The sequence below is a fragment of the Lontra canadensis genome, unplaced genomic scaffold, assembly GCF_010015895.1.
Source record: "Lontra canadensis isolate GAN:19392208 unplaced genomic scaffold, GSC_riverotter_1.0 scaffold42, whole genome shotgun sequence".
In the NCBI taxonomy this organism is placed as follows: domain Eukaryota; kingdom Metazoa; phylum Chordata; class Mammalia; order Carnivora; family Mustelidae; genus Lontra; species Lontra canadensis.
In genome coordinates this window covers 2,395,313-2,419,116 of record NW_022631036.1, presented here as the reverse complement: position 1 = coordinate 2,419,116, position 23,804 = coordinate 2,395,313, and the positions used below count along the sequence as shown (strand labels likewise).

The window sequence follows — 23,804 nt, the reverse complement described above, 5'->3', positions numbered from 1 at the left end:
AAAAAAAAAAAAAAAAATTAATTCTTTAGTTCAGTCTTCTGAACCACTTAATTAGCCATCACTCTTAATAGTCTAGATAAGTGGGCGCCTGGGTGGCTCAGTGGGTTAAGCCGCTGCCTTCGGCTCAGGTCATGATCTCAGGGTCCTGGGATCGAGTCCGCATCAGGCTCTCTGCTCAGCAGGGAGCCTGCTTCCCTCTCTCTCTCTCTCTGCCTGCCTCTCCATCTACTTGTGATCTCTGTCTGTCAAATAAATAAATAAAATCTTTAAAAAAAAAAAAATAGTCTAGATAAGTAAAAACAGAACTTCCACTTTAAAAAAAAAAAAACTTACTGTTTTTAGGTAAATGGGAACTCAACTAAACCTACTCAGAAACATTTTGTGTATATCTTACTTTGAATTAGACACAGAGATCTGCCCTCCTCTAAGTTACAAGCATAATTACAATTTTTAGAAACACTTGTCCTAAGCTAGGTTCTGATAGTAAGAAGGAGCTTTTTAAAATGATTTTAATTTCTTATTTATTGAAGCAATAATTTAGTAGTGACTTTTTTTAACTTGCTGTTAACATTTTTTTTCCCAATCGTTACAGCTAAATTCACCAACTCACCACTAGAGGTCTCCTCTTTCCTTATAGAAAACATTCCCAGAGACCGCAGCTTCAATTCATCTGAAATTTCTAAAATCAATTAGCACAGGGGCAGTTGAGAATGTAAAACCTACCAATTTACTTTTTTACCTTTATTGCCAAGTAAAGTTTTTATAGTCATGTTCAAATTATTTTAAATATAACATCTAATATTTTTAGAGATCATAGTGAGTGTAAATTTTATCTTTCCTTTAAGCTGAATTATAAGGTGAACCAAAATGAATCAAGTAAAAGTACTCAGTTTTCAGAGACCACTCTAATTTACCTGTTTAATAACAGTCTCCCTGGTTTTATCTGTCTCTATGGAAATATACCAACCATTAAAGATTACTAATTAGCAAATATTTATTAAACTCTTGCATCAGGGGGATGGCAGTGTGCTAGGTGCTAAGAAAAATGGCAATGAATAAGATGTGATCCTTGAAGTCCTTTTTGGTCTGCATACCTTTCTATTTTTCTGCCTAACTCAAAACCCTTAATTATCCTTTAAGACCCATCTCAAAAGACACCTCTAATGTGAAGCCTTCTCTTCACTCCCTCCTCTAGGCTTTCACAGAACTTGTTCATACCTCTATTAAGACATATTGCATGTTTATTTGTTTTTATGTTGTCTGTCTTCTTCATTAGACTATACATTCTGTGAGGACAAGGAACCTTGTCTTTCTGTGTCTCTCCTTTGTTGTTTTTGTAATCTTACCATTGTATCTCTGGCACTGAGTATAGCAGACATTCAGTAAATCCTTACTGAGTGAATGGATGGATGGATGGATGGATGATGAATGAGGTCTTGAGGTTGAGTAAAATTTCTACAGACAAGATGGGGATGTGGGATGGGGAGGGATGGTAAATAGAAGAGCCTATAATTAAGCTAGAAAACCCAGATAAGTGAAATTGACAGCCAGTCGAGTTATCAAAGGTGGTCACAGGGGTCACCTGGGTGGCCCAGTCAGTGGGTTAAAGCTTCTGCCTTTGGCTCAGGTCATGATCCCAGAGTCCTTGGATCGAGCCGCACATTGGGCTCTCTGCTCAGCAAGGAGCCTGCTTCCTCTTCTCTCTCTGCCTGCTTCTCTGCCTACTTGTGATCTCTGTCTGTCAAATAAATAAATAATCTTTTTTTAAAAAAGTGGTCACAGGTGGAGAGAATTTTCCAAAAAAAGCTAGGAAGGGCTAAGAACAAGAGATTGATAGCATGGGGAAGGTTTGCAGGAATGAAGGCAGATGACTGTAGAAAAGAAATGAAGAGGAGTGCCTTCGTGGCTCAGTTTGTTAGTGTCTGCCTTCCATTCAGGTCATGATCCTGGGGTCCTGGGATCAAACCCCACATCGGGCTCTTCTGGTCAGTGGGGAGCCTGCTTCTCCCTCTCCTTCTGCCTGCCTCTCTGCCTGCTTGTGCACTCTTTCTCTGTCAAATAAAACCTTAAAAGAGATGCAGAGGGGAGATGATCCCAGGTTCTGTCCACAGATCTCATCTCTCATTGTTCTAGAACCTCAACATCTTCAGTCACTTCTTGGCTCTAAGGTGGTTTTCACTCAGGCCTCTCTCTAGTCTTCTTTTTCCCCAGTTCTAATACCATCTGGGACTGAGGAAAAAGCCCTGGGGAGAACTAAGTTCCAGTTTCAGTGCTGCCACCAATTAGCCATGAAACATTAAATAAGACCTTATAAATACATGCATGTATTAATATCCCACCTTGTTCTGGAAGGGATTTAGGATGTCAGCAATATCCCACCTTGTTCCAGAAGGGATTTAGGGCTTCAGTTTCCTCATCTCTGGATGGTCTAGGTGGTCTAAGTTCATTCCTGTTGTCCCATTTTGTGACTTTGATGCTAATGATTTGTTGGTTATCTCCACTTAGAAGTTCTGCTAAGGCTTCATATTTTGAATATGAAAAGCTGGGGGTGGAGGTGGGGGAAACCTATAACCTGTCCGCCTGATACTGACTTCTGTTAATGACATCACCATCTAACCCTTGACCTGGGAACAAAACTTAGTGTCCTTTTCAACTATTCTGGCCCTTGCCTCAGCATCTCACTGAGCCATGTGGAATCCACTCTGTAATGGTCATTCCCATTCTTGGCCCACTTGGTCCTTTCCCATGGGCACATGTAGTTAAAGCCATTGTTAGCTGTCTCACTGTTCAGTTCTATGGACCCTCAGCGTTGATGCTGTTGGCCAAGTAGTATTCCAAAGCACAGCTCTAACAATGCCAGTGCTCTTTGCTAAAACCTCAGTGACCCAACTGCCTCCAGCAGACAGTCCAAAGTCCCTTGCTGATCTTGCAAAACCCTTCCTGATGTGACTGTGTAAATTGATTGTCTCCTCTTCTCAGGATCCCCATGTACTCACCAAACTGAACTACAACATGCCTTAAGCGTTTCTGCCTCAGCTAATCAGCTGACATACTTTCTCCTGTTGAAATCCTGGTGCATTCTTATTTTAACTCTGAGGAATTTTTCAGGTTCTACCGTTTAACTACCTGGTACCTTGTTTTACCTCACTCCACCCTGCATTAATTTTTCAGCAACTCAAAGGTTGAAACCACATTTCATTTATCTTTGTTTTCCCCTGATATTGCTCACTACTAGAGAAGCTTGAACTGAAATAAATCAGATTGAAACTCAGCTCAGAAACCTAGTTTCTGAGCAAGAAAACTTTCTCATGGTTATAATTTTTTACAGCTGGAAATCATCTGAGCAAATCATCTCATTTTACAAGTGACAAAACCAAGGGTCAGCGAGGTGAGGTTACTTGCCCAGTCTTTCCTAGCTGCCCTTGGACAGGTCTGTTTGCACTGTTCTGGTGCTACTACTTGCAGCCTTGGCATAGAGGGGTCTGTTTTCATGTCTACTCTTCCTTCCTGGCTACAAGCATTTTAACCTCGGCACTCTGCTCCCTAGCTGATTTCAGTTTGTCATTTTGATTGGTTTCATCAACTGTGTAAGTGCAATACTGGATGGACATCTGCTGGCAATATTGTGGGCAGACTCCAACTGAGGGTTGAAGAGTGAAACTTAACATCAAGGCTGGATGTTAGAGACCCTCCAATCCAGCCCCTCTTTTCTGCAGCAAAGAAACCAAGAAACAGAGACAGGAGTGACTTGCTTGTTAACTTTGAGTGGTAAATGACTCATCAGCTTTATTGGCACAAGAGCACTGACTTTGAAATTGTAAAGTAAGTTACTGGATGTATGGCTCGGATTGCCAGCTAATGATCTAATATGAATACTGTTTTGTGTGTCTAGATCAAGTGATGCTGTTTGGAAAAATTTCCCAGCAGTTGTGTGGCTTAAAGAAACCCCCACGGTCATGTGACTACAGAAACTTTTGGGGCTGGTTGAATGCAGTGTTTAATAAGTAAGTTACTCTAACTGAAGTGAAGAACATGGCCATTATTACAGCTAGTAAGTTCCCAGTAGCTAATTTGGTTATTTCTTGTATTTCAAATGCTTTTTTGTACAAGGTAGGTAATAGGATCCTAATTTTGTTTAAAAACAAATAAAATATACACACAGGCATTGAATAAAGACCAGAAAAATCGATTACAAAATACTATGTTGCAGGATTTCAGTCATTTTTTTATTTGTCCTTTTGATGCCTATCAACTTTTTCTAAAATGAAAATATATTATTTTTGTAACCCAAAAAGCTCAGCAAATGTAATTTTAGAATATTCTATGGCTTCTTAAAGGATACAGTTAGCCTTTTTAATACTACCAGGGGACTCAACTTGTTCAAAAAGTGGGTGGCATTGGGCACCTGGGTGGCTCAGTGGGTTAAGCCTCTGCCTTTGGCTCAGGTCATAATCCCAGGGTCTCTGGGCTCTCTGCTCAGCAGGGAGCCTGCTTCCCTCCCTCTGCCTGCCTCTCTGCTTACTTGTGATAAGTAAGTATTGTCTCTCTGTGTCAAATAAATAAATAATATCTTTTAAAAAATACAAAAAACAAAAAAGTGGGTGGCATGCTTAGAAATACCATTTTGAAGGTAATGAAAGTAACCTCATTGCTTAATACAGCATTAACACAACTAACTAGAGGAAAGGGCATATGTAGAAATTAATGAGTCACTTAATGAGATTAATTTGAACATAGATTCAAAATTAGTCCCTTTTATATTTTATCATTAATAAAAACAATAACCAAATATAGTCATTTTCTCAATCCATGGTTACCGAAAACCTCCTGGTGTCAAGCACAGTGCTACATACGAATCAATGAAGACTCATGTCTGGCTGATAAACCCATATAAAAATAATAAGCTTGACTGAGTTCACTTGGAAACAAAAACAAGGGAGCGAGAAGAGCCCTCCTATGTTTTTTTTACCTGGCTCTTCCTAACATACTTCTCTCCCTCCTCAGTCATCTGAAAGGAAAAAGTTGCTGAAGTACTGTATTTATGCTGACGACTAAAAGCTGAGCAGCTAGTGATTATACTAAAAATGAACTGCTTTTGCTCTTTTGCCAACAGAGTAGATTATGAACGCATCAAGGACGTGGGACCCGATAGGGCAGCATCTGAGTGGCTGCTACGCTGTGGGGCCACGGTGCGCTACCATGGCCAGGAGAGGTGGCAGAAGGACTACAACCACCTCCCAACAGGACCTCTGGACAAATACAAGATCCAGGCAATTGATGCCACCGAGTCCTGTATCATGAGAATTGGATTTGATTATCTGGGTAACTACCCTGTCATTTGCTTATGGGAAACGGTGATTTGCAGTGACATTTTGTTGCAGTTGACTCACTATTTAACAGTCATAGGTGTGTTCCTTTTTACCCTTTCAGGTACCATCCAGTCTTGAGTCCTGTGTGTGATTCTTTAAAATTAAATAGAGGTTACAAACACCTTCTTCTCCTTTCTCCCTTCACTAAGCTTGTCTCTACATGCCTTTATTTCATGCTTATTGGTTTAAAATTCAAGGCCTTGTTTATCAAACTACCTTTGTCAAATTTCCATCATTTGAGAAACTCTTAGTAATGTAAGAATGATCCTACCCTACAGCTTCTGCTTGTGTGGGCATTTCTTTCCTCCAGTACTTGAACATCTGATTACAGAATGGTTCTGTCCATTAGCACAGCATGGATAGTGAATATCTTACATGGTTATTAGGGTAACTCATCATCCAGGTCTTCCCCCTCCAGGGGACTAAGAGGTTTCCCAGGACACAGGATTTTCAGTCCTAAAACCAGAATAGTCCTGGCCAAACTAGGACAGCTGGTTATTTTAATGATAAAGCAGATTCTTAAAATGTACCTTTTATCTCCCAGAGGGCCTACAGCACGTTGAAAAAATAAGACTATGCAAGTGTCATTATATTGAGGATGACTGTTTGGAGAGACTTGGTAAACTGGAAAATTTACAAAAAAGCATACTGGAAATGGAAATAATTTCATGTGGGAATATCACAGACAAAGGAATCATTGCTTTATATCACTTAAGGTAGGTGGTCACTGCCAAAATGGAAACTTGATGATGAGGTTAAAATGAATAATTAGAATTTAAATTAAAAAAAAGTTTTTTAAGTAAACTCCTTCTGCAGTGTGGGGCTTGAATTCTCAACCCTGAGATGAAGAGTTGCATGCTTTATCGACTGAGCCAGCCAGGGGCCTTGAATAATTAGAATTTAAAACATTTGAGAGGTGGCACCTTTTTTGATTTGGAAAAATACATAAAATAACAACTTTCATCTGTGATACTTTCAAACAGTTAAAATTATCAACCTTAATACATTAATGTATTATTGCCTATCTTAGGGGACATCTCTTTAAAAAAGAAGTATTTACTTAATACTCATATTTTGGAGTGGCTGCTGCACTGTGGGGCTATGAATATAACAACCTTATTAATTATAATAATTATTGTTCATAGTAATTAAGGCACCTAGCATGGTGCCTGCTCCAGTAAACGGTCAGTGGGCATTTGCTATTATGCTTCCTCTTCATCTCTTTATTTTGCTATTATGCTTCCTCTTCATTTTTTCCCCATGTTCTGACACTAACCTCAGTATCACAGGAAGTTTGAGAAATTTTAAGTTTCTCTTTTTTAGTAATTTCTATAACCAATGTGGGGTTTGAACCCATAATCTCAAGATCAAGAGTTGCATGCTCTTCTGACTAAGCCAGCCAGGCATCTCCCCCTGCTTTTTTTAAGTTTATTTCTTTTTAGGAGAGAAGTTTTAAACATTGGAACCAAAAGCAGTAGATTATCTCTTACATTAGTTGAGGCTCTGAGTCTTCATTTTTTAATGAAGTTCCTTTCAGAACTTCCCTAATTTTTATCCCTTTCTAGATTAAGATTCATGTTTCATATTTCACATGCAAATGAGTTCTATGCTATAATACATATATAGTATTTGGAAAGATTCAGCTAGAATTATTGGTATAATTCAGAACAACTAAACTTCCCAAGGCCTGGCTTAGTTCCTAGCATGAATTTCATTTAAAGTAGCACTCTTAAAATTGCTGTTCTGAAAGTCATTTTGACAGTATAGTATAGTGTGATATAAATGCATTCTGTGTGTACTTTTTTTTTAAGCCTTTAATGGAGTCTGTTTTAATGCTGTAAGAGTAAAGACCAACTGAAGTAATTTTTTTTTTCTTCTTTTTCTGCAGAAACCTCAAGTATTTGTTGTTAAGTGATCTTCCTGGAGTAAGAGAAAAAGAAAATCTTATCCAAACCTTTAAGACAGCACTGCCTTCTCTGGAACTAAAATTAGACTTGAAGTAAAATAATAATATTCAATAAGTGTCTTCTTTGAATATAAAGTATCATTTAAAATTGTTGATCCTAAATAGCAGTAAATATTACATAATCATCAACAGACCTTAAGGATGTTGTATCATGATGTTTCAGAAGCAGAGAGTCCATTATGTAGAAAATTAATATTCAGACATGACTCACTGAAGTTACTAAGTTGGAAGTAAAAATCTATGTACATTAAGTCATTTTAAGAAAAATGGAAAGCAGGTAGCAGTTTAATTCTGATATATTCCTCATTTTATATAAATATCTATGTAGGTAACTTTTGTTGTAGATGACAACAGAGTTCTTTAAACTGATTTAGGCCGGGGCACCTGGGTGGCTCCGTGGGTTAAAGCCTCTGCCTTCGGCTCAGGTCCTGATGCCAGGGTCCTGGGATCCAGCCCCTTATCAGGCTCCCTGCTCAGCTGGGAGCCTGCTTCTCCCCCTGCCTCTTCCCCTACTTGTGGTCTCTTTCTCTCTCTGTCAGATAAATAAAATCTTTAAAAAATATATTAAAAAAACTAAAAAAATTAAGTGATTTAAACATGCAACACAGATACTCTTTATTGTACTTTATCAGTAATTCATATTACTGTTACCTTTTACTTTAAAGTTATTGAAGCATGTTACCATAAAAGTGCAATTATGAAAAACTGAAAGCTAAATTTCAGATTCATTGGTGGAGTCAATTATAAGAGACAGTCAGTGGTTGTTGAGGCATTTGTATCGCTTCCCAGGATTTGCATGCATTTCCATGATCCTACATTCCTGTGTTCTTTATAACATACGCCTTTCTTTGGCTAATTTGTCTATTTTGTAATCTTAGTCTAGGGTTTTATTAAAACTAGACATAAATACTTGGCTGAATTCAAATAGTTTTGCCAACTACAGTATAACAGAGGAAATGATCATGAAGACCAGCCCAGTTATACTTCATTTTTGCTTAAATTAAAAGATTGCTTTAAATAGGAAATTTTAACATATCAATTAGAAACTAATTTTTATTCCCCCATACATGTTGGATACCTCTTCCTATGAGCTCAAGGACATCAAAAAGAAGTATAAGTGCAAAAACAAAAAAAAGCATAAGTGCAAAATTCAGATTATATCTAGAAAGTAGTGACAAAGAATATCAGATATGGATGAAAACAGATCTTTATTTTTACCCCGAAATGGCCCTGGTTCTATTACTATTAATGATATGCCAACTTGTTTGTAGATTTCTGTATGTTTGGTTTGAACATTATACTCTTAACTATAACCTTGACTAGAAATAGTTTTAAAATAAACAGTGTATGATGCAGCATTTGGGAAAAAAATGAATTTCTGTTGTCTTTAGAAGCCAGCTTATGTAAGTAGCACATGCCATAAATGATATGCTATTTATAAATAAAATTTCCACTGTCAATTATAAAATCAGAACACAGTAAATTAAAAAAAAAAGACTATAGAACAGTCTCATGTGAAACAGTCGTGATTCCATGCTGAACGAAGGATTACAGATGTGGTTAAATTAAGCATTGGTACACATTTAATAGAATTCATTAGAAAAAATGAATGCTTCCATCTCAGATTTGATTATTGTGTGGTGAGGCAACTGATTCACTACAATTTAGTCCAGAACTACTTTTATATTCTGAATGGTTTTCTATAAAACTATGGAATGAATTAGGCAGTTACAGTTACAGTCATCTGCCTCGTCAAATGCATTGTTTTGGGTTAAAAAGGAAAACAGAAAATGTAAACAGAAGTGGGATGTCCTTCCTTGTCATTTGAATCAAAGCCAAATAAGAAGAATTAGATACTGCTGGGACTTGTATTTAACCCAGGGTCAGCTCTTTGCAAGAAGCTACATACATCTGGGAGTCTTAGGATATCATTAAACTGGCTGGAGTAGCCAAAATTATTGAACAGATGCCTGAATTTGGTGAGTTACTTAGCAGTAAGTGAATAAAGACAAATGCTGTCATGAAGGAAGTTACTAGAGCAGTAAACTAATAAGAGAACAGGAGAAAAGTTTTGAAGAGACAGTAAAATACATTTCAAAGACCATGGCTGGGAACCACTAAGGAAAGAGCAGCAGCAGCACACCAACCAAAACTGGCAGTGAGCTACAAGAAACAGACGTGAGCGTCATCCTGCCCTTGTGTTCAGGGGACGAGGATGAAAAATCTTTTAGAATAGGAGGCGCAGCCAAGTCAAAGCTAATAACATGTCATCATGTTAAGTATCATGATACAAAGCTAAGAATACTCAGAATCGTTTTGGACTACTTTCTTATCAGTTGTTGCCAATTCTTAGCACAGTATATATATATATATATACACACACACATATGCTTATGTATTTATATGTGTATATATACACACACATATATTATCAAAGGTTATTTCCAGGACAATATCAGTGTACAACCTAAAGTCTTTCATGGTCCAAAGAAGAACTCAACAAGCAACTTCTTGAAGAGCCCAGATCATTATAGATAGTCCTGCCTATAGATCTGTCTCCAAGCCTGAGGCGGAGCTGGAGAGAATGAAGAACTAATTACTTTCAGGCTGATAAGCTCACTTCCCGTGAAGCCTGTAGGTCTTGTTCTACCCCTTGATTCAAGCTTTAGTCAGCTGCCAGGCTTCACAACAGTTTGTAAAGGGAACTGGGTCACCTGGGGAGGGGTTGTAAAAACCCATCCTGCCTGCAAAAATGACTAAGGTGCAGCCTTTACTAAAGGTAATGTCAAAAGTATATGTAACAAATGTCTATAAACATCATTAAATATGCGAGCAAATAATGCTGTTACGATAATCCATGATTTTAATTATTTTGAACGACTCTTCAATAGTCTAAAAATGTTTTAAAAATATGAAAATCTAGATATAGAGCAAGCAGGAAATAGAATTATAAGCATTTTGATTTCAGGAACTAAAACTTCTTAAATATGATGTTAAGACAGTCTGAAAGGCAGGGTATAGGACTCAAGGCAAATCTCTGCAAGAAATACATATGGGTATTTTGTAATCCACTTCTCACTGGTTGCGTATGGTACAATAAAAGCATAAATTCTTCTTACATTTCTAATTTTGCCAGAGATAGGGATAGTAGGTACAGTTTATATTTCTGTCCATTAGCTCAGCTGCTTAGATACAACAAAAATGCAAGTGAAAATCCAAACAAGTGTTTCCGTTCTGGTCACCATCGTGAAGCCTGGAAGGCTGCCTCTGGAAGTTCCCTTTCTCTTCTGCCAGGTGGCCTCCCCCGGTTTGTGACTTATGTTTTCTCCTGGTGTCCTTTCGACATGGTGATTGTTTTCAAACAAATGTATACGTTTCGTTTTCTCCAAATTATGGACTAACTCCTTTTTCATCATCTAGCTCCAAGCTCCTTAAATGTTTGGAAATTGGTAGTTCATTTTCTTCCTATTCCAGTAGTAATTCTTATTATCCAAAGCTGGAAGGAAGCCACTGCTGGTCAGCTGAGGAAGGGCCTGCAACTGCAAATACAAAACACAGGGTGAGGTTCAGTGCCGTGCATTCTTTTCGTTGTTGAGTACATATCAAAAAAGAGGTAAGTCAGTCAATTTTTCAGCACAGAAATACTTTTTCTGCACAGAATCCAGGACCTAAAGGAGGACAAAATGCTTAAATGTGTTCCCTTTTTCTTTTTTAAGATTTACTTTATATCAAAAAGCAAAATACATACATTCAAGAAAATTTAGAGAATATGAAAAAGAAAAATTGACTTAATATTATTGGAAAAAATAGATTTTCAGGAGGCAAGAGCTCGCTGGGACCTCAGGGATCATTTAAGCCAATGTTTGTCTTAACAGCAAAGAAAGCTGACATCTGGAGCACTTAAGTGATTTGCCTTCTTACCCTTTTGTTAAAAAGGCAAACGGATCCCTTCATGCTCCCAGTAAATGTTTGAATTTATTGTCAATATCAAATGAAAGAAGAAAATACAAAAAATATATGTATTTTGTACTACATGGCCTTAGGTATCTGCAAAGTGGTTACTTTTTAATACTTCAAACAGTTGAATCCTTCAAGACCTAAATGCAATACATCAATTAGTGGGTTCCCCCATTCGTTCAAGTAGAAATATTCCTATCAAGATCCTTTGCTTTGGACACAAAGGAACAACAAACTAAGTGGTAACTCTGGGGTCATGTATTCCAGCCTGTTTTGTTACCTGGGTCATATATGACAGAATAAAATAAAGCTTTCTTAATTTTGTAACTCTGGTCTATCTCAGGACCCTGCAGTTTATGTTGTATCTGCTCCTAAGGGACTGTCCATCCTCTTCTCTCCTCCAAACCTCACATACACCACCCAGATGCCACTCAGCACACTGGGCAGCGGAGGCTGCCAAGGGAAAGACTAGGACATAATAATTTATAGATTAAGGACTCCCTAAGCAGATCCAGAAGGGACCGGGAGTAGCCAGCTCAGCTTAGTTATGGTTCCAGCTACAGTCCATTCTAAATTACTAGAGCTTTTGGCTTATAACAAGATGCTTAACATAAGGCTACTTTGCCTAACTTCATCCAATCATGTTCTTCACGGGCTCCCTGTGTGCAGATGGGATGCTTTTCTCTGATAAAATGAGCCGTTCCCATTGATATCACTGAGAGCACGAACCACCAAATCTACCCTAGCCCACTCTTAATGTTAAAGGATTCAAGGGGAAACTGGTTCCATTTTTGGATCAGCCTGGAATGTCAGTCAATACCGAAAGTAAAGATGATGACAGAGAGCTACCTGGGAAAAACTGAATTTCATTCTCCAGAGCACAAAAAGCAGGCTCCGGGGGACTCATGCACAACACCCACCCACCATCCCCCAGCCCCGGCCCCTGGGGGCTGCTTTGTGGCAGCAGGGAAGAAACTGTGGGACAAGGACACCTACAGGATGTAGGGAGAAGGGGCCCTCGGACTCAGATGCGTCTGGTGCCCTGGCTGAGAGACAGTGGGTCCCTTCTCCTGGTGCTGGAATGAGGGTGCGGGACGGCAAGCAGCACTTGCCACCTCCAGTCGAGCTACAGATTCTCTGCACCAGGTGGCAGACCTGAGATCTTTTGAAAGTGCAACCAGGATGCTTCCGTGAAAGAGTGCCCCGTGTTTACCCCAGGCAGGTGTTTTCGGCTCTGTCTCAGGGTCTTCCTTAGTGGCCGGTCAAGCTCTTTGGCCGAAGTGCCCATTTCTCTGATGCTGTCAAAATAGGGATGCTGCAACAGCTGTTCACATGTCCATCTCTCTGCAGGATTCATGTGGAGGCAGCCCTACAAGAACAGAAAAAGACCCCGGTCTTACTTCTTTAAAACTGTGTTAACTTATTAAGATCATTTTTTTTGTTCTTGAGAGGTCAAACCCATGGGTTGGGAACAGGAAGGGGGGAAATTAGGGGAAAAAAAAAAAAACCCACACCAATTGTGATTTGGGTTCCTTCCACAATTACTTCTAAATGGATAACCACAAAATAAGTAAATAAATAGTTTCTAGAAGTAGTAACCAAAAAATCATTGTCTTCACCTTGTTCTGTTGTGGAGGCAGTTGGCGCTCTGCCCTGAGGGAGTAGGATATGATTTTTGAGTTCGCCTCAGTATCCAACTGGAATAATCCACTTAACCAGTTTGGTCCCTTGTGTATACTTTGTAAAAATACAGGTTTTTATTTAAAAAATAAGACCTACATGTGGTAAAAATTAAAATTCATACGGAATATAGCCAAGTCTCCTCAGCACTCTAGTTCTTCCGTTCCCCCTTCCAGATTCAGCTTCTCCTTTTTCTCTGGTATATTCTTCCAGAAATACTCTATGCATTACAGCATACATATGCACACATGGAAGGAGAGGCATAATATACATGCCTTTGTATTACATCATTCTTAACTATTTGCACTAAGTAGGCCAGAAGGCTCATACCTGGATAGATTAAATCTCACAATTATATACCCCAAGGAACTGTCTCAATTTTTTTATCATATTATAACGCATCGGTAAATGTATTAAACACTTTGAAATGGGTGGGGCATGGATTGTAACTTGCAAATGTTTTACTTGGTACCTGATTTTACATAAGGGCTATATAGGTCTGAAAAATCAAAGTTTTAAAATCAAAACCTACTTCAAGTATACTGGGTGAGGATGGGGGGGGCACTGACAGCTCTTTGTGTCCATGGGTTCTACACCAACACTTTAATAAAACCACCTTTTTTGCACCAAAACAAAACAAAAAACATATACTAGGGGTTGGCTATTTAAATGGATACTATGGGGCAACCCCCTGGGGTCCCCTTTCTCCTTGGGAGCTTTGTACTATCACTTGGCTATCACTCAATAAACCTTGCTTTGCTGCGAGCGTCCCCCCACTCCGCCGCCCCCCCGCAAATAAATAAATAAATGGATCCTATGGCCCAATATTTTTTGAAGAAAAGGATCTTTTTGTAAAATAAGTACTATGCATCTGAAGTGTCAATTTTCTGTAAACTAGACTTCAAGTACAAAACGTTGGGTTTCTTTAAAGTGAAAAACACCTACAGATGTTTTCATTATAACTGAATGTGAATAAAAATTGAAAGTATTTATACTTCTCAAAGGAAAAGGAGAATTCTCAAAGGAATGTTTTTCCATTCATGGAGTGACAGTAATCATTCAGACACCGCTCTCACCCCCCAACACCAGCTACTGCATGCTTCCTGGTCGCCATGATTTTACCTTTAAGAGCCCCAGGGCAGGAAAAGAGATGTTTGGAAATTTTAATTCAAGTGACTCCTGTTTTAAAAAGAAGAAAAGAAAAGGGGGTTTTATTTACAGAGGGTATTGAAAGATAAGGTGACCTCAGATCAATGTCTCCTGAGTGAATGAAGCAACTTCCGGGCACCTTCCTCCCCTTCTCCACCCTCTGCTCACCCACCTCCCAGCTGAAACAACCTCCTGCTGTCTCACAAGCTCCCTCTCTCTCCACCTCCAAACTTTTCCAAATTTTCCTCCTCACCACTCCCTTCACTTTCCAAAGCCCTGACGCAGGTAGCACCTTATGAGGGAACATTAATTAATGAGAGAAAAAAACCCACTTGTGAAGCACTTGTGTTGTTTCTTTTCTGCGGCCTCAATTTCTATAACTTGCCTTTCCTCAGAACAATTTTTGGCGTTTATATTAGCATTTAAAAGAGGCCCCGGTTTTTGCATTTATTGACAGTTACATAAAGGAAGCTTCAAAATAGATATTTTTTTCCCCTACCTAGGTGAACAGATGCTTCTAGGTCTTTCTGGAATAAACACTATTTTCTCCTCCCACAAGAGCCTGCTGTTTCCCTATTCATCGTACTGTTTAAAGAGTCTCGGGGCAGGCATTCATCAATCTCCCTTTGGCCATATAAGGCTATTTTGCTTCAGTCACATGCTGGAGACAATCAGGAATAACAAGCACTATAAAGCAGGAGGAATGCCGGATGTCAGGCGGACAGACCGGCCAGTCACAGAGAGACACCACTAACAGAGGCTAATTAAGGAGGGCAGCTGGAGTGCGGGGCAAGGATAAAAAATGACAGTTGTGAGCCCGAGGCTGGAGTGACTGGCCAGGCTCATCTAATGAAATACGACTCTGGGTGCTGTGCACAGAGTTCTTTTGGATGGGGATTCAGCCCCCAAACCACTGAATTCCCAGTGTGCACTTACTAATCACTGATAAGGGTAAGAGATAAGAGCCTCAGTTTCGATGTTCCCTTAAGATCACGGGGGAAAAAAAAAATCTTACAGCAGATTTGTATTAGAACCTTGAAAGGAGTCTCCCTCACCACCCCCCCCCCTTAGCTTCATTATTTCTCTTGTTGGGGCACCTGGGTGGCTCAGTGGGTTAAGCATCTGCCTTCGGCTCAGGTCCTGATCTCAGGGTGCTGGGATTGGTCTGCAATGGGTTCCCTGATGGGCGGGGAGCCTCCTTCTCCCTTTCTCACTCCCCCTGGTTGTGTTCCGTCTCTCACTGCATCTCTATCTGACAAATAAATAAATAAATAAGAAATCTTAAAAAAAAAAAAATTCTCTTGTTGTTTCTGCATGTTAAATCTAAGCACTGCTGGGGACTGACAGGGCATTGCTGACACTGAGCTCTGCTGTCTCAGCAGCAAGGCCTGGGATGAGGCTGGCCGGGTGGCTGAGATAGGAGGGCCCATCCTGCTGCCTTCGGCTTCGCTAGTTTCCCAAGCGCCAGAAGCCCGAAGGCCTCCCTCCGGCAGGGAGAATGACCAGCAGAGGGGCTGGGGCACAGATGTTCCAGCCGGGCAGGCAGCCCCCGCATTGCGTCTTCCTGTGTTTCTGTCAACAGGAAATCCCCTGCAGGACTGCCTCTGGGAAACTTTGGGAAGCTTTTTACATTTATAAAGCCTGTGTTGTTTCTGAGTCTTCACTGGTAGACAAGCAAGCAGGAAATCACTAAGTGACATTTAGTGTGGAACTGGGAAGGTCCAGGTCACGAGGGAGCCAGCTGGGTCACCTCCCATATGCCAGGTGTCATTCCTGCCTCTCCGTCCCAGCATGCTCCCAGCATGACCCACTTTTCCTGTTCCTAGGGGTGCAGGGGCAGGAGGCAGTGGGGATGGTGAAAGCCTCCAACCGTGGGACAAGCCAAGAGGTTGGGCTCAAATGGAACTTGACAGAACTTCCATCTGGAGACTGAGCAATCAAAGACTTGGTTTCACTTTGAAAATGTCTTCCTCAGACAGTAGAAAATCATGATTTCACAAACCTTAACTGTGCTCTGAAATATTTTTTGATTATAATATAGGCTCATCAGAGGACATTCAAAAAATTTTTAAAAAACATAAAGAGAGAAAGAAATCACACCACCACGAAGAGATACCCACTGTTAATTAATATTTTGGTATATGTCCTTGCTAACCATTTATTTCACAGATGTAAAAATCTTTGCATGATTTTCCAGAAGTTGTCATGTTATTTTATATTTATATATGTAAATACATGTATAGTTGAATTGTGTATTTATTACACATTTATTAAAGTTTTGTCAAATCATATATACTGTCTTATAACCTTTTTTTTTTCATTTAGCAATACACCGTGGACTATATATTTTCAGGTGAATACATATAAATCTATTTTTACTAGCTCTGTGATATTTCTATTATAAGAATATACCATAACTTATTTTATGAATCCTCTATTGATGGAACACTAAAGGAAATAATTTTTATTAAAGAATGCCACATATTGGGGCACCTGAGTGGCTCAGTGGGTTAAAGCCTCTGCCTTTGGCTCAGGTCATGATCCCATAGTCCTGGAATTGAGCCCTGCTTTGGGGCTCTCTGCTCAACAGGGAGCCTGCTTCCTCCTCCCTCTCTCTCTCTCTCTCTCTCTGCCTGCCTCTCTGCCTACTTGTGATTTCTGTCAAATAAATCAATAACATCTTAAAAAAAAAAAAAAAGAATGCCACATATTTGTGCCCCGTCTCATGGTTTCACTGCAATAAATTCTTGAAAGCAGATTAAGAGTATGCACAAATTTTTTAGTTTAAAAAAATGAGTATTTTCTCCACCTTGGCCATAGCGGACAGATACCAGAATGAGGCTGGCCAAGCAAATTCATCACCGTCATGTTCTGGGCAGTAAGAATACGGTAGAGTAGGGGACTTGGGCAATGCTGGATTTTCCTGGACGACTCATTGTGTGAGCTACCTATCGCTTCAGCTGCTGAAAATGATGACTGAACAGGTGAGGTTAGGACAGGCAGCTCTGCATTCCTGTCCAACATGCTGGCTAGCCTCTGCTCTCAGCAACTTCTAAATTCTCACTGAAGGCTACAGTCTGCTCGCCAATTTGCCCCACTTTTCTTTTTCACGTTGAGTCTCACTTTCCAGTGCAGAGTGGGCCCTGGGGCTCAGGCAGGTAACTACTAACATCCAGTTAGCCTACAACTCCCCATGGAAAGAGAATCATCAGCATTCACACCCCTGGTAACCTTTGCCCTGACTTGCCAGGATGCTTTCCAAATCAGGTCACTCACCGTATCTTCAGGGTCTGGAATTTTCACCCCACTGAAGTACTGATTTGTGCTAAATACTTGTTGGTGCCTAGGAATGAGATCTCCTTTGGACAAGAAGAAAGAGGCAGGTAAAATGAGACTGATTAGCAAGTTAGCAAATACAGTTTCTCTCCATTATGCTATGTCTCTGCCTATAACCAGTGAAGGCTGGCGTCTGCTCTTCCAGTCAGAGGGAGGCACTGAGGCAGCCCTCCCCAGCATGTCCTGGGACCTGAGGGGACGAAGCCCTCTGTCAGGTGTAGAAGAGGCATGCGTGGATACTGAATGCTACAAGGCCATTACCCCTCAAGGACTCACAATGTACTGAGGGAATCCAAACAGCTCAGAAGTGCACACACACACACACACACACACACACACACACACACACAATAATGCCTTTAAAAAAAAACAGCCAAAGTGCAACAAGTACAAAGCAAAATCATATTCATTGAATTATGATGGGTCAATATAAAAGTATATTGGCTTAGCACTTAGAATAGTGCCTGTTAACAAATATCTGAGGAAAGAAGGGAGGGAAGGAGGAAGAGAGGAAAGAAGGAAGAGGGATGAAAGGAGAGAAGGAAAGAAAAGGGAGGGAAGGATGGAAGGAAGGGAAGAAGGGAAGGAGGAAATCATGGCAGATCTTCTAGCTAGAGGAATGCATTTCCAAATGGGAACCACCTTTTCTTCTTTCATCAAATAGTAATTACTTGGAAATCCCATTTTATCTACCGCTTAGAAAGCTCTTACAATATGAATCAATGAAACAAAAGAAACATTTCTATATTCTGGAGGGTTAGGTGAGGCTCACCCTGCCCACATTTCAGACAAATCAGTTAAAATCACCCTTGTGTAAAATTCTAGGGATATTACATGTGAAGAGGAATTTTTTCAGAGATTATCAGGAGATATGCAGCACGGCACCCCTGGGGCCCACCCAAGTCCCTTGCCAAAGCAGAGTGAACAACAAAAGCCTCCCAACCAGGGTCCCAGAAATGCTGTTACTGGACTGGAGTTCCTAATTTTCCTGATTTGTTTTGAAACTTAACCACCTTGCAGTCAAATCCAAAAGCTGCTGTCTTGCCCCATTTTGTACAAGTGGCCAAAATATACTCTCTCCTGCCTTTTGCCCCAGATCTCAGAGAGCTTCATCATGAGCACACTGCTTGTACCTTAGTAACTGTCTTCCATCAGAGCGCTAGAAGCAGGGGATGTGAAGAGGGTGACCTAAAATCATTGGGAGAAACAGCAAAAGAATGCAGATTGAATCTGGAAGTCCTCCAAGGTGCCTTACAGGTCACTCAAAAAACGTGCCAGTGAGTACTTACTGCCTGCTGTGTACAGACATTGGTGGAGGACAGAGTGAAATCTAAGACATGACCTCACCCTCAGGAGGCTGACTGTATCTTTGGGAAGAGAAAAGCACAAGAGGAGACAGGGTGAGGGCAGGTGCTACAAGAGTTTAGAGGAGGAAGTTTGCTTTAAACTGGGGAGCAGTAGCTAAACTCCCTGACTTTTTTTTAGTTAGTTTTTTTTTTTTCTTATTTGAGAGAGACAGCTGAGAAGGTGAGAGAGGGAGAGCAAGAGCACAGGAGCAAGGCGGGGGGGGGGGGGGAGGGGGGGGGACAGGGAGGGGGGGGGGGAAGGGGAGGGGCAGGGGAGGGAGAAAAGGAAGGGGGATGGGAAGGTCAGAGGGAAAAGCAGACTCCTCAGTGGAGAGCGGGGAGTCCAATGTGGGGCTCAATCCTGGGACCTCAGGATCATGACCTGACCTGAAGGAAGACTCTTAAAGATTTTTTTTTTTTTTTAAGATTTTTTTTTTTTTTTAATTTGACAGATCACAAGTAGGCAGAGGCAGGCAGAGAGAGACAGGAGGAGGAGGCAGGCTCCCTGCTGAGCAGAGAGCCCAATGCAGGGCTCTATCCCAGGACCCTGAGATCATAACCTGAGCCAAAGGCAGAGGCTTAACTGAGCCACCCAGGCGCCCCGAAGGAAGACTCTTAACCAACTGAGCCACCCAGGTGTTCTGAACTCCCTGACTTTTGAAGGGGGCAGTCACTGCTTATACAACTTTCATCCATCCCTCTCCAAGTCTCTCTTCTCCTCCCCTTCCCTCCCTCTGCCATCATACCCCAAGAGTAGAGAGAAAGAGGACAAGAGTGACAGCAGAAGATCCAGCCCTTCTTCCTCACCCATAGAAGGTTTAGAATCTTCTACAGCATCTGAATGATCCAATCTAGCCTGGCAGGCTAGAGTGAAGGATCTCCAAAGAGTGAACTATCATATCATAACAAATGAAACAGAACACAGTTGCATTCTGTAAACTGCTAAGCCCTAATAGAAATGTAAGCTTTTATATTGTTGCTATGATCCTTACTCAGAGTTGAACTTCATCCAAACTATATGGAAGAGAGAAACTTAAATCTTTTTGGACAATTAGTATGTACTCACAATCGTTAATTCTTTTTATCAAAACAAAGGTGAACACATTTTTTTTTTTTTTTTAAGTAATGTCTATGCCCAACTAGGGTTCAAACTCATCACCCCGAGATCAAAAGTCACATGTTCTGGTGACTGAGGCAGCCAGGAGTCCTCAAATGTGGACCATTAACAGAATTATTTAAACAAAAGTTCTAGAGGACCCCTCCTTTGTAACTGTACAAGGCTCTGTCCTGTACTGATGGAGGTAAAACTATTCAGTTTCCCAAAAAGCATGACAAAAATACCACTTACCCAAGGTCTTCCTGATCAGATATAGCTGATCCACATCTGATTTTCCAGGCCACAGAGGCATCCCTGATAGCAGCTCCGCAAAGACACAGCCAATTGCCCAAACATCTACTGGGGGCCCATACTGTGTGTCGCCCACCAAGAGTTCAGGGGCACGGTACCACCTGGTGGCCACGTAGTCTGTGTAGTAGTCACTTGGACCAGCTGGCCAGCGATGGCACATGGAAAACAGACACAACAATGAAAGACTGGAATCCAAACTGGGAGGGGGAAGACCTAAGAAATCAAGTTCATACCCCATCTTGTGACTTTTCTAAATCAATGGTTCTCAATACTGGTTGAATGTTCAAATCAGTTGAAATTTAGTGTTTGTTAAATCACTAATCCTTCGGTCTCATCTCAGTCCAATGGGACCAGAAGAATAACTCTTCTCTAGAAGAGACTGAAAATATATCAGTAGAGTTTTATAGTTATAACTTACAGTTCCCCCAGATGATTCTAATCTGTAGTCAAAGTTGAAAACCACTCTTCTAAAATAGTACTTCTTGCTTCTCAGAAGTACTATTTTAGCAAAAAAAAAAAAAAAAAGGTAGCGACTAGGAGAACAACATACTTTTTAAATAACCTCTTTACTGCGGTATAATTTACATATAGCATACATTTTTAAAACACTATATGTATCTACATGTTTTCAGTAATTACGGAATTGTAACTTAGGGCAAGCTCAAGCCCAAAATATATAAAAACCAGCTTTCCACAGCATCTAGAGCCTTTCTCGTATAAAGAATCTTTCTGTCTTTTACAATCACTTAAGGAAACATTGATACTCACTCAAAAGTCGAGCAAATCCAAAGTCACAGAGCTTAATCACTGAATGTTTTGTGATGAGGATATTTTCTGGCTTCACATCTCTATGTATGCACTAGTCATAAAAAATCAAAACAAAAACAGATTATCAAGGAGCAACTATAATATATGAGATAAATATAACTCATGAATATTTAGCAAATCCTGGTGAAATCATTAAAACCTCCGACTGGCCTTTTGGATAAAAAGCTGCAAAAGAGCAGCCTAAAATAAATCTAGTACCATACTCATTATGGCCTGAGTCATCCCAAATTCCTAAAGGGCCCAAAAGGACCAAAAAGGAAGAAATGAAAAATGACAAGTAGGGTAGCCAGATAAACAATAAAGTTTTTAATATAAGTATACCCCCCATGAAGTCTTTGGGACATACTTATGCCAAAAAGTTTTAACTCTTTATCTGAAATTCAAGTTTAACTGGGTGCCCTATACATAATCTGGGAAGCCTAGAGCAAAGGGAAAACATGAAAAAGCTCTGGGTGAGGCCTGCATCAGGGCTGTTGGAGCTGCGAGCTGATGCATAAGCAGAATTCACAGTTCAGTTGTTTAACTGAGAACAGAACACAGTCTGCCTGGTAAACAGGACAAGCCCTGGGTCTGCTGAGATAAACTAGGGAAGAGAAGGGCGGGAATCAGGAGCCTGCCAAGGGACCTCCCTTCCAGCTCTTGACATTCGTCCTGAAAAGATAAACAAGGGGAGGCAGCGCTTAGCCTCTGGGGAAAGTCGCTAGATGTCAGCTCTGTCCCACACACAAGAGTTCTTAGAGCTTTATCCACCCCCACGGGATGTGGCCCCCACTCCATAATTTAGACTCAAATCACCTGTGGTTTCCAAACCACAGCTGACACTGTTTAACACGCTAATGTTAGAAGAGTTTATGAGTCTTCACATGATTTTCTTATTAAATAACAATTCTCTTAGCAGAGCACAAATCAACAACCTAATTAAAGATTACATAAAAACAACATTTGGGTCAAAATCCCGTTCGGGGTTCCTAATAATCCTTGCTTCTTCCAAGCCGATTCCTATCTGGAGAAGAATGTTGGATCCCCTTGCATTCTGAGAGACCCTCTTTGGCTTGCAGCTGAAACCCTGGGGTATTCTGGACTTTCTACAGTTTGGAGAGAGGATAGAGGTTCTTCTTGGGCCTGGCCTGGTTCTTCCTCCAAAGGATTTTCAGGGCGAGAGATCAGTGTCAGTGTTTCCCCATGGGTTTTTATTATTCTGGAAAATTTGGGGGAGAGACAATTTCTGAATTATTCTATCACTATCTGTCTGGTTCTCAGCAATTAATGGCCCCAAGATCACCATTCCTCTACCCCTGGCTTTGCATATTCCTATAAACGGTACACCCATGAATATCATGATGACAGATGGTCAGAGGGACTTGTAGGCAAGAATGTGTTCCTACTCTTTTCTGAGAATTCTTCACAAGTTTCTACAACCGCTTCGGGAACTCTCTGGGAAACTTCGGGTATGTGTTGTATTTGTCTTCAGTGTCTCCGATTTTCCTCACTGGGGCCTTTCCTCTCTTGCTCCCTTGTCCTAAAACCTGCTTTCAGGAAAGTGTTAACCCTCACTTGCTATAAACAGCAAGGTAAGTTGTCCACACTCCCTGGGATCCATGCATTTTTAAGAGGATTGTAGCCTTCAGCTAGGTGGAGACTCCAAAGGGAGAAGGGCTGGCTGCTTTCATATTTTCTACTACTAGGAAGGCAGCTTCAGGAAAACATCACTTAGAACAGAACACGGCAGGGGCTTCAGCTCCCACTAGCTAAACTGACTCAGAGAGTAGATGAGATGACATAGTGCAGCAAGTTGCCCTAGTGGCCAAAATGAAGGTCTAGTATGGGTGTTTGGCCTCTGTGGGCAGGGAGCGGGCACTGTCATTCTGGAGGGAGCAGCCACCTTCCCAGGACCTGTGGTGTCTCACCTCCTGGGCAGCAGCCCAAGGAGCCCCCCACCCAGCCTGCCTCTGTCCAGGAGTATAAGAGTGTCCAAGGTAGGGGCCTCTGTGCTCCAGACTTGGCACTCATATCTCACCAACACAGACACCAACATTTGGGATTTAGGCACGGTGCCTGGGACTCTGCCTACTGTGACTCCACAGGCATGAGTCCCTTGGGGTTCCCCCCGCTCCCCAACTTGAGAGCACTGTTGTGTGCCAGACCAATGCAGACTCCAAGCGAATGGGGTTCCACTTTAAATCTGAGTCATATCTCATCCACATAAATCTACAGCTACTTTCTTAACATCACAAAAACACATCTTTTCTGTAACCTGAAGAAGAAAGAATGGCTAGGTTGGCATTTTTAGCCTCTACAGACCCCGACCAGGCTTCAGAAGACTTGGGTGAAAAAGCACATCCGCAAAAGTAGGATATAAACTTTGTCAAAGGCTCTACCGAAGCTTAAGGGCAGCCTTCGGATTTTTCAAGGATGATCATGAAACTTACATCGTGTTTATGGCAAAAATTTACAGCTTGTAATGTCTGCCAAGTTATGCTCTTCACAAGATGTTCTGGTACCCTAATAAAAATAAAGAAGCAACACAAACACATTTTTTAGTGTAGCCACGGAATTCAGCTCAAAAAAAGAAAAAAAAAAAAGTAAGACAGGCTTCAGGAGTGACACATCCAGGCATCTAACTCAGAGAGCATCATGGAACGTGAAGGACATGGGCTCAGCACACTGCTGGGTTCTAGGGACTGTGAGGTATGGGCAAGGTGAACATCTCCTTCTATAGGAAGGGACCGTGAAGACTCATGGGGGTTTCCGAAAGTATGACACCT

At 40.9% G+C, this 23,804-nt stretch overlaps 2 protein-coding genes across 4 annotated transcripts in view; one reads left to right on the top strand and one right to left on the bottom strand.

Moving 5' to 3' along the window:
- The first annotated feature begins 2,537 nt into the window (after window positions 1-2,537).
- DMAC2L (distal membrane arm assembly complex 2 like) lies at window positions 2,538-7,696 on the top strand. Of its 2 annotated transcripts, none has more exons than XM_032871163.1 (5): window positions 2,538-3,430; window positions 3,893-4,004; window positions 5,114-5,322; window positions 5,914-6,085; window positions 7,258-7,694. In XM_032871163.1, exons 2-5 carry the CDS (start codon window positions 3,901-3,903, stop codon window positions 7,370-7,372), a joined length of 600 nt encoding a protein of 199 aa, XP_032727054.1. In that variant the 5' UTR covers window positions 2,538-3,430; window positions 3,893-3,900; the 3' UTR covers window positions 7,373-7,694. The 2 variants fall into 2 exon arrangements, with proteins under 2 accessions (XP_032727054.1, XP_032727053.1); XM_032871162.1 differs by lacking the exon at window positions 2,538-3,430 and adding an exon at window positions 3,477-3,768 and having other exon boundaries at window positions 7,258-7,696.
- A 2,479-nt stretch (window positions 7,697-10,175) lies between these two features.
- The window catches only part of CDKL1 (cyclin dependent kinase like 1), a 61,863-nt gene continuing 48,234 nt past the window's right edge, over window positions 10,176-23,804 (bottom strand). For both annotated transcript variants that reach the window (XM_032871160.1, XM_032871161.1), the window contains 7 exons: window positions 23,469-23,541; window positions 20,980-21,070; window positions 20,152-20,352; window positions 17,398-17,480; window positions 14,095-14,151; window positions 12,506-12,661; window positions 10,176-10,874 (listed from right to left, as the gene is read on the bottom strand). In XM_032871160.1, coding sequence (XP_032727051.1) covers window positions 10,767-10,874; window positions 12,506-12,661; window positions 14,095-14,151; window positions 17,398-17,480; window positions 20,152-20,352; window positions 20,980-21,070; window positions 23,469-23,541 — 769 coding nt within the window. In that variant the 3' untranslated portion in view covers window positions 10,176-10,766. The remainder of the gene's footprint in view (window positions 10,875-12,505; window positions 12,662-14,094; window positions 14,152-17,397; window positions 17,481-20,151; window positions 20,353-20,979; window positions 21,071-23,468; window positions 23,542-23,804) is intronic.

Excerpts from the sequence above, each read along its gene's own strand:
- DMAC2L (XM_032871162.1), top strand. The coding sequence starts at position 3,678 with ATGTTAGAGACCCTCCAATCCAGCCCCTCTTTTCTGCAGCAAAGAAAC. Across the intron at positions 3,769-3,892 it reads TTGCTTGTTAACTTTGAGTG|ATCAAGTGATGCTGTTTGGA; the intron begins GTAAATGACTCA and ends TTGTGTGTCTAG. Across the intron at positions 4,005-5,113 it reads TTGAATGCAGTGTTTAATAA|AGTAGATTATGAACGCATCA; the intron begins GTAAGTTACTCT and ends TTTTGCCAACAG.